The following is a 9,887-nucleotide window of genomic DNA, read 5'->3' as shown; positions in this document are numbered from 1 at the left end:
TAAAGTCGTAACATTACGAGAATAAAGTCGTAACATTACGAGAATAAAGTCGTAACATTACGAGAATAAAGTCATAACATTACGAGAATAAAATTGTAATATTACGAGAATAAAGTCCTCAGACAACAACCCGTTTCAGAAAGAAAGCTTTGAGCTCCGCCCAACAGATGATGGCCGCCCAGCTCCACCAATCAGCAACCAGAGTCCACTTTGACATCCTGCCCAGTTTGATGCTGCTGCTAAAAGATTTCCTGATTTGTCAAACCGATGCTAAAGTAGAACTTCACATGATGCTCCACATTCCTCACTTTAGGGGAGAAAGGGCTTCTGGGAAGAGTTCTCATAAAATACAACTTGTTTCTAGTAATTTTACGACTTTATTCTTCTAATTTTACGACTTTATTCTCGTAATTTTACTACTTTATTCTCATAATATTACGACTTTATTCTCATAATAGAATATATATATCTCTAGTCTGGCCCTAATACTGCGTGGGAGAATACAGATGTTTTTCTTATTATCAGACATGGCTCTGAGTACCGTCGTTATAACAGTAAACCTGTATTTACCGTGTGTCGTTGGGTCGCTGCTATTATCAGCTCGGTGTGTTTTTCTTTCTCTTCTTCTCTTTTCTTACAGGCATGAGAGTGAATTTATTCTGCATTTTCTCTTTTATATTCTTTCTGTCTTTCTTCCCATTATTTTTATGGCTTTCCTTTCTCATCTCGCTTCTCATCAAATATATGTTTTGTTTTTCTCAAAGTTTCTAATAAAGATACAGAAAGTGGAAGCTAATGGCAACAGCCATGATGGTAAACTGATTATCCAGCAAGTTAATACTTAGTGCTATATTATTTATTAGCTATGCCCAAAACCAGCAGTAGTACAAGAATTATAGAAACACTGAATTTCTTTTTTTGGATAAAAGGAAAAATCCGCTTTGATGGTATTTTTGTAATTACCGAGTAAAATGAAAGCATAACTTACATGTTCTGTTGGTATGGGCGCAGACAGCAGGCTGACAGCAACAATCACTATGCAGGTGAGAGCCAGGAGGATGAGAGCAAAGTACAGGTAATGGACAGCAGTTAAAACCGAGGGCCGATCATCAGGCTGACCGCAGGACGGGGCAGCATAGCAGAACTCCAGAATCATCCGGACCAGTCCCACAACCAGGCCCACAATCAGACCCCAGAAAGCTCCCTGGGAAACAGATCAACAAACAGAAATACTGCAGGAAAGAACCGAAAGATCTTTATGTTTTCTCTTTTTTGAGTTTTTATGGCACTAATGGCTCGTTTCTTACAGTAGGCTGACAGGAAAGGGGGTATGATAGAGGGGGGGAGACATGCTGGAAAGGACCACAGGCTGGATTTGAACTCGGGTCGGCGGCATTGAGGACTAAAGCCTCCGTACATGAGTCGTGTGTGCTAACCACGGCCCCACCTGCATGCTAACCACGGCCCCACCTGCCCGCCCATCTTTATGTTTTCTCTCTGTTTCCCTGAAGTGTAGAACTATAGGATCATGATGCAGAAAGTTGAAGAGAAGCAGCTGTTTCCAGTCACTGAACCGATGGCTTTGGGTTCAGGAGAAGGACTAATCACCAGTGAACAGAACTAAACCGTTTTCACAGCGCAGTCATTTTTCCACATTTAGTTCTGTTCAAGCCTTATTTTAAATGGTATGAAATTAATCTCTTTTCTCTAAAGACTAAATCGCATCAGATCTCCATCTTTAGGAGGTTTCCTCTGCAGAACATCTCAGCACCATCAGGTTGGTTGGGAGATGTCGAATCCTGATCCACTCCCACAGACTGCCACTCTGGGTCCCTGAGCAAGACCCTTAACCCCACACTGCTTCCCAGGCGCCGCATAATGGCAGCCCACTGCTCCCCAAGAGGAGGGGTTAAATGCAGAGGTAAATTTCTCCAATGTGAGATCAATAAAGTTAAATAATTATTAACGATTAGCTCATAATTAATTTCCAGGACGGTGTGGTTCTGATCCACTCCTGTGAGATCTTGGCTGTGTTGTTTAGGTTCAGCCTGAGGTTCAGGGGTTCTGGATCAGGTCTCCATTCAGGACGTCTCTGTTCATCGCTGCATTTATCTTCCCCTCATCCTGACTGATCTGTTAGTTCCTGCTGTTTAAAATCATTCTGCCACCGCCGTGCTTCACTGTAGGGATGGGACTGTCCTGGTGGGAAGTGAAGCATTGTTTCCTCCAGGCGTTCAACTAAAGTTCAGTCTTTGTCCCCTTAGACCAGAGAACTTTGTTCCTGATGGTCTGAGGTCCTTTTGGTGACCTCCAGATGGTCCACCTTGTTGTCTAATTAAGGATGGGTTTTGGGAGGTCTGCTCCACCTTACAGGCCTGATTGATAGATTGCTGCAGATGTTCTGGAATGTTCTCTTCTCTCCACAGAGGAAAGCTGGAGCTCCAGCTGAAGGGTCTCCTCCCTGACTGACGTCCTTCTCCCTGATGGTTCCGTTCCAACAGCTGATCAGCTCTAGGTGGAGTCCTCTCAGTTCCAACCTTCTTCCAACCAGTGATCCCAGTGATCCCACTGGGATCCTTTAAATTAGCAGAGATCCTGCAGAAAACTATCCTGTCTTTGGGGTCTACAGACGGTTCCTCTGACCTCCGGCGTGCTGTTTGCTCTCTGACATCACTGTCTACTGTGGGACCGTCTGGACGAATCAGCCGAATCTACTAAAGATGGATCCATCAAAACTTTAGGAACATCTGAAGGAGGATCAGTGGAAACAGGAGGACCTTCAGCTCAGCTTTCAGCTTCATAGTTAGGGTGTGAATACTTATTAGCCCCTTCTTTTAATTGCCAAAGAAAAGTGCTTTCAACACATTTCACTTCCCCAAACAGCACCAAGACAGAACAGTCACCAGAGTCAGCTGCTAAATATATATCATTATAAGCTTTAGAAGAGCTTGCTCTGTGCTGTAAAAGGATTTAAAACCAGATTGTAAAACCTCTAAAGTATTTTGTTCTTTCAGTTAAACCATTGGCTGATTATAAACCAGCTTCTTGAGGATTTCTCAAAGGAATTATAGCTCAGAAACAGGCCTATAGTACCGCAGGATCCAAGATAGGTTTCTTAATTAAAGTCTGAACTGCATTTTTTAGGACCTACACCTGAAGACACACTTTTATTCACAAGAGCAACGACTGAAGGAACAACGAAACAATGAAATGATTCCATCCTGCTCAATAAATGATCAGTGTTTTTAATTCAGAGTAATTTTCATGTGAATGTGCTTTACTGGAGGCATCCATGTTTGTCAAAGAACACTACTGCCACCTACTGGTTAGTGACGTCACGGTGCGGTATCGGCTGTTGATCAAGTCCCAGTGCTGTATCTGGTGTTTGTCACAACGCGCTATTATCCAAGTCATCTTGAAAACATTCTTCTTCCAAATGTTGGCTACATATTACGGGTTTTTTCTCTGGCCAGAAGTTCGATGGCAAATCCTCCCTCTTCAAGTTGGCGATCCAACCACGATATCTATTTAACAAACTAAATATTTAGGAAGCAACAAGCTAGCTGACTATTTAGCTAGCTGAAAAACGGGTGCTGCAGCTGAAACTGTTGGAACGTTGGCCGTATAGCAGAGAGTTATTTCCACAACAATCAGTTCTGTTGTAGCAAACAACAGAACTGATTGGCTGACATGCAGCATCGAAATTCAGAAATGTAGAGAATGTAGAGAACATTTTGGGTCAAAATCCAAATCCAGGAAGTTGAGGTATTCACCAGTAAGATCAGCTCAGTGGACAGAAACACCAGGGCTCTGTTTCAAGTAGCAGGTTTTTTAAAAACTCTGTTTTCGAAACTTTAAATCAGGGAAACTCCGAGTTTTCCGTTTTTCTCGTTCTCTGTTTCTGTTGCCATAGTAACATCCTCCCAGACCCGGCCAGCAGCAGGTTTCCTTCAGTAAACTCAGTGTCCTCTGTCTCCGCTCTCCTTACAGCCAATCAGTGTTTTAGTTTCTGATTTAGTCACATTTATGCTGTAGTTTTGCACTTAAATGAAAATGAAATTGTCTAGAGCTGTTTTAAACAAAAATTATTTTTGTATACACTTGTTTATAAAAAATTACAAAATAAAGCTGTCTAAGTCTAAGTCATAAATAAAGTAATTTTCTAGGTCCGTTAGACACATTAGGGTTTAAAAACAAACACTGCATGTCTGTTTGACGAGGATGATCGGCATTAATTCACAATTAAATTAATTGATCAATTAAATATTTATAGGCAGAGGATTCTACAACTCAGTGACAGGATAGGAGATTTATCTGTTTTTGGTTTGTTTAAGGTGAGCAAGATGAAAATAATTTTATTTAGTTATTTTTACAGAACATGAAGAACTACTGAAATTATTTTCAGATTACACATAAATAGGTTCAGCTAAAGGAATAGGAATTATTTAGGGTTAGGATTAGGATTCACTCTGTGATAACAACCTACTGAGCCTACTGGCACAATCTGGAGCCATGTGACGCCACATGGGATGAGAAGCTATTTTATTTCTTGTAACAGAAGCTGGGTTTAACATTAGCAGGATCAGTGATGGTCGGGGCAGTAGGAGCGTTTCTCCAGGTCAATGAATGTCCCAAAGTCATCGATAAAATGTAGGATCGGTCTCTGATTTTAGGAATTGCCGTCGCAGAGTTTGATGTCATGGTTTAAAACCTGCTACTCATCCTCCAACAAGTGCTGGTCCAGACAGCCTTTGGTTAAATCAGACATCGGATGCCATTATTTCTTTGTGTCTGTGAGGAACCTACCTGTTCATTGGCCCGAGGCCAGAAAATGGCCATGATGAAGACAGCAGTAATGGGCGGGGCCAGAAAGCTGGTCACAGACTGGATGTACTCAAAGAGCTTTCCACTGTTGGCTGTCTGGATTACTGGAATCCACACCAGACTGATACACATCAGGACCAGGACGAAAACCCTGAACACACCAGAGAAGAGAGTCTGAAGCAGGTAGAAGAGCTGCTTGGTTGCCTGGAAACGGTTCCTGGAAACGGTTCCTGGAAACGGTTCCTGGAAACGGTTCCTGGAAATGGTTCCTGGAAACGGTTCCTGGAAACGGTTCCTTAAAGGTTTGGACTCATTGTTTAGACGAGATTGTCAGATGTTTACATTGTCAGTTAAAACATAAATATTAATTTAAGTATTTAGTTAGTAAAATAAATATTTAGTTAAAATAATAAACATTTAGTTAAATAATAAATATTTAGATAAAATAATAAATATTTGCTTAGTAAATTAAATATTTAGTTAAAATAATAAATGTTTAGTTTGGAATATAGATTTTTATAAATGAATAAATGACATCGTGGGAAAATGACTTTTAAGCACCTTATTTTTCTCTTAAAACGCTAAATAGTCATAAATATTTCTCCTAATTTTAGCCTGCTGAGCTTTACGAACGGCTCCTATAGATGCAATCTATAAATGTTTAAATGATCTTGTTTCGTGGTTTTAATCAGGCAAATGTGCCACCCACACCCTTCAGTTGTAAATCTCTTGTTTTACTTTTACTCCTCTGCTTCAAAGGTTAATTTTCATTTCCTTAAAGAAAACTTTATTGATAAACTAAAACAGCTGTGTTTGATTTTCTCCATTTCGTTAAGAGAAACGGCTCCCAGGCAGATATTCCATCTGAACCCTCTGCTCCATGACAAACAGCTGCAGGAAATATCTTTGATCATATTTAGGTAATTAGTGCACATTTTGACACTAATAATGTCTGCACATCATCCTCCATCAGAACTCTAGGTTTCACAGTAGGACGGTTTTGTTTCGGAACATTTAAAGAAAAGTTGAGTGTATCTGGACCGGAGCTGTGGTTTCCATCCCTACCTCCCAACAATCATCAGTTCCATCTCTGAAGCTCCTGGTCTTACTCGGTGGTACAGGTCCAGAGTAAAGATGGTGGAGCTGCTGTTGAAAATGGATGTCAGAGATGACATCAGAGCCGCCAGAATCACCGCCAGCATCAAACCACGCAAACCTGGAAAAAAGGGATTCACATGATTGGAGAGCAGTGTTCATTCTGTCAGCTTTTTTAAAATTAGTCTTAGTCACAATGACAAAAATCTATTTTAGTCTTAGTCATATTTGGCCATTGCCTTCCCAATTTAGCTTTAGTCTTTGTCTAAATCTATTTTAGTCATTTTAGACATTTTAGTCAACACTGTACAGAATAAAACTTCACCACACAGCTTCTCTTTTTCTCTATTTTATTTATATAACACTGTGCAGGTTGAGCTTCTTTCAGTCATTAGCTGTGATGATGATGATGATGATGATGATGATGATGATGATGATGATGATGATGATGATGATGATGGAGGCAGAGGTCAGACTCTCCTCAGCAGACTTATAGAAGATCTGCAGCCTCTGAAGGACCTCAGCTTCCTCTAGAAGTCCAGTCTGCTCTGTCCCTTCTTGCAGACGGCTTCCCAGGTGTGTCTCCAGTCCAGGTTGTTGTCCAGGTGAACACCAAGGGATTTCTACTCCTCCTCCACTTCTTCTCCCAGGATGTTAACAGGATTCAACTTGTTCCTGTTTCTTCTGAAATCTCCAATCATCTCCTTGTTTTGTTGACCTTCAGGATCAGATGATTGTTTCCACACCATGCCACAAAGCGCTTCACCAGCTCTCTGTCCTCAGCTTCTGCTCCATCTTTGATGCTCCCAATGACTGCAGAGTCATCCCAGGATTCCTGCAGAGGACAGGACTCTGTCTGGTCCTGGAAGTCAGAGGTGAACAGAGGAAAAAGGAAAGGAGAGAGTACCGTGCCCTGTGGAGCTCCTGTGCTGCTGGATCAGACAGCTGAGCCTTCAGTCTACCAACCTGTTGTCTGTCTGTCAGGTATCAAAGACCATGATTCTCACAGTGCTGTCTGCCTTGTCTAAATGAGAGTGGGTTTGTTGAGGCAGGTGAATGATGACATCATCAACTCCATCTTCACGGCGATAAGCAAACAGCAGAGGGTCCTGATAGCTGCTGGTTTGCTTGCTGAGGTGAACCAACAGAAGGACCTTCATGATGTGGGATGTCAGGATAACTGCTTGTTGCTTCATTTTTTTCTGGTTGAGGTTTTGTGGAAAAATATGAATAAAACAAGAGCAGAGGAAAGATAAAAGATAAAGATTCTTTTGATGATTTACAAAACTTCAGTACTCATGATGCAGGAAAATAATGAAGAAGGCTGTACTGGAGAACCAGCAAAACAAAGAGGGGAAATGCAACTTTAGAGGAGAACACTGTAATTAGTGAAAGTTTTGACTGAGGGAGAAATGTTTAAACGGGGAAACAGTGAAAGACGAAAGGCAAAATCAATCCAATGATATGGGAATAATCACCAACTAGAGTAAACACCAACCTGACTGGAAAACTAGAAAATAACCAAGAAAAATCAACCTGAAAACAGTAGTGAAAAAGGTAAATATAGTAGAGAACAAAGGCTGCGTTCATCCAGCAGCCTGAAGTGACCCAAATCCGATTTTTTTTGCCCATATGCGACTTGTATCTGATCTATTCATGGCAGTCTGAACAACACAGATCCGATTTTTTCCAATGCGACCCAGACCGCTCTGCTATGTGGTCCTGAATCCAATACGAATCTGATCTCTTGAAATGCCACCTGTGTTTGAACGTCCAGGTCGCATTCATCCGACCTGGACATTATTAATACCTGAAAAAGGTCACTATTATGCATTTGCTACACAGAAGCGGCAAGAAAAACAAAAACCATGGCAGATGATGATGCGGAGAGCAGTACATAAGTTTAACTATAATGAAAAGATTGTGTTTTTATGGTTGGAAAGGATTGCTAGATGCGTTCCGGCGCTACCATCCATGTTTGATTCCCAAAAAAAAGAGCGTGCTGGCCTGTGATGTCATCGCGTCCTCTACTGCGCATGCGGGACACTTGCGTTGTATGACTGCAGTTCAAACAGCAGATCACATACAAGTCCATATATTTGGAAATATGATCGGCAACGCAAAAAAATCGGATTTCTCAAAAAACCCCGGAATTGAACATCAAGGCCTGCAGGGTGAACGTAGCCTAACAGAGAAACGTTCATCTAAAGACCTAATCTGAGCAGAGTGTCTGCAGCTCAATGCAGTGAGGAATGCTCTGATCTTTATATTGGAGAAACCAAACAACCTCTCCACAGACGCATGGACCAACACAGGAGAGCGCCCTCCTCTGGACAAGACTCTGCACTACATCTACGCCTGATGGACAAAGGACATTCTTTAGAGGACCAGAATGTTCACATTTTGGACAAAGAAGACGGGTGGCTTGTTAGGGTTAGTGCTTTGTGCTTTGTTGGGCTGCTGGATGAAACCTGGAACTAAACGCTATTTCTGACATTTTGAATTGAAAAATCTTCCTGGATGGAAGAGAAACGTCTTCAAACTTGGAAACAAAGTTCAGTGGATTGTTTTTTTTAAACTTTTTTGGAAGTTCATCAAAAGACTGAAAGGAAACCTAAACCACAGTAATATGTATTGTGAAATGAAAATGATGTTAGACAGATTGAATAATGCATCAGGAAACATCCAGTCTTCCAGGTGTGACTCACCGACAGGCATTAATTCCACCACCAGTTTCGGGTAAGCAATGTTGGAGCAGCCAACCGATGTTCCACAGATCCTCTGACACAGCTCTGGATCCACGCAGCCGATCTCATCTACCAACAGAGAGAGAAACAAATAAACCATCATTAAATCAGTAATGATTGCCATTGATTCTATTTAAAGCCCGTTTCATGTTTAAGTACCAACATTTATGAAGAAAACCATGAAAGTTCAGCAAAAAGAGGCACAAAGAGCTTACCTGGGAACAGCGCTCGGCTTATCATGCCGGGCATTACAATGAAGAACATGGGCAGCAGTTTCAGGTACCCCCCCAAAACGCTGCCTCCTTTAGCATGGGACAAGGACCTGGCTGACAGCGACCTCTGAACGATGACCTGCACATTCAGACACAGTCAGTTTCCTTCATCATAATAATCGATTCATTTTTAAGTTTTATTCCCCTCCCTTGGTTAATCTGTTAAAATGTTGTTAAACTCCTTTATTATTCTTCCAGGACTAGCTATGGGGAATGAACCCTGAATGGCAGGAAAACGGGAGCTGAGGACCCCCAATGATCTGATCTACTCCTCTAAGGCTCCTTCTGGAGACGGCAAACCAGTAAGACCACTAAAGCCAGACTGGAAGGGATCATCAGCCATCACTAAGAGCCAGTGCAGTTATCAGCCGGACCTCCGGACATTCACTGCTAGGAAACATATGTTACCCACAATCCTCTGCATGACAGACCTTTAGGCAAACTCATCTTACAAAGTTGATCAAAAATACATTAAATGTTCTTATGCTTATTCACACTTTCATACTTCAAGGGTTTCTCAATGATATTCAGCCGTTTCCTACGTTTGTCTAACTTTAGAATTAAATAAAATGTAGTATTATAGTATACAGTTTGCAGAAATATGAATATTTACTCATCTATTTATTTGAAAATTGAAAAAAATTATCCAATGTGTTAGAAATGTAAATCTCAGAGCCACCTGATTGAAGAAATGAAATCGAATTAAGTCCCAGCTGCTGACTGCCTAAAGAGAAGGGAGGGGTGACCAATCCTGGGTTCCTTAACACAGATCCAACGTTTGCCTTAAGGAGTTCAAATTTAGGGCTTTATGTGGAAGTTATAGTTTCTACCAGGACAGGAACCAGGATAAGGACTATCGTACAATAATCATTACTACACAGAGGGCCGGATCTATCAAAGGTTTGCGTGTATAAAAACGTGAGCTATTTCACTGCGCACGCTAAAAAAT

The 9,887-nt window shown here is 41.3% G+C and overlaps 1 protein-coding gene across 1 annotated transcript in view; it reads right to left on the bottom strand.

Moving 5' to 3' along the window:
• Nucleotides 1-9,887, bottom strand: part of slc5a9 (solute carrier family 5 (sodium/sugar cotransporter), member 9) — a 21,263-nt gene that overhangs the window by 2,035 nt on the left and 9,341 nt on the right. Inside the window, exons 7-11 of the mRNA XM_015397540.1 lie at nt 8,882-9,017; nt 8,628-8,735; nt 5,890-6,040; nt 4,807-4,975; nt 989-1,204 (exon numbers count right to left, since the gene is read on the bottom strand). Of these exons, the coding sequence (XP_015253026.1) occupies nt 989-1,204; nt 4,807-4,975; nt 5,890-6,040; nt 8,628-8,735; nt 8,882-9,017 (780 nt within the window). The remainder of the gene's footprint in view (nt 1-988; nt 1,205-4,806; nt 4,976-5,889; nt 6,041-8,627; nt 8,736-8,881; nt 9,018-9,887) is intronic.

The sequence above is a fragment of the Cyprinodon variegatus genome, unplaced genomic scaffold (genome assembly GCF_000732505.1).
Source record: "Cyprinodon variegatus isolate N-32 unplaced genomic scaffold, C_variegatus-1.0 Scaffold870, whole genome shotgun sequence".
Taxonomy (NCBI): domain Eukaryota; kingdom Metazoa; phylum Chordata; class Actinopteri; order Cyprinodontiformes; family Cyprinodontidae; genus Cyprinodon; species Cyprinodon variegatus.
Note: the sequence above shows the minus strand (reverse complement) of the source record. Positions and strands in the feature narration are given on the sequence as shown.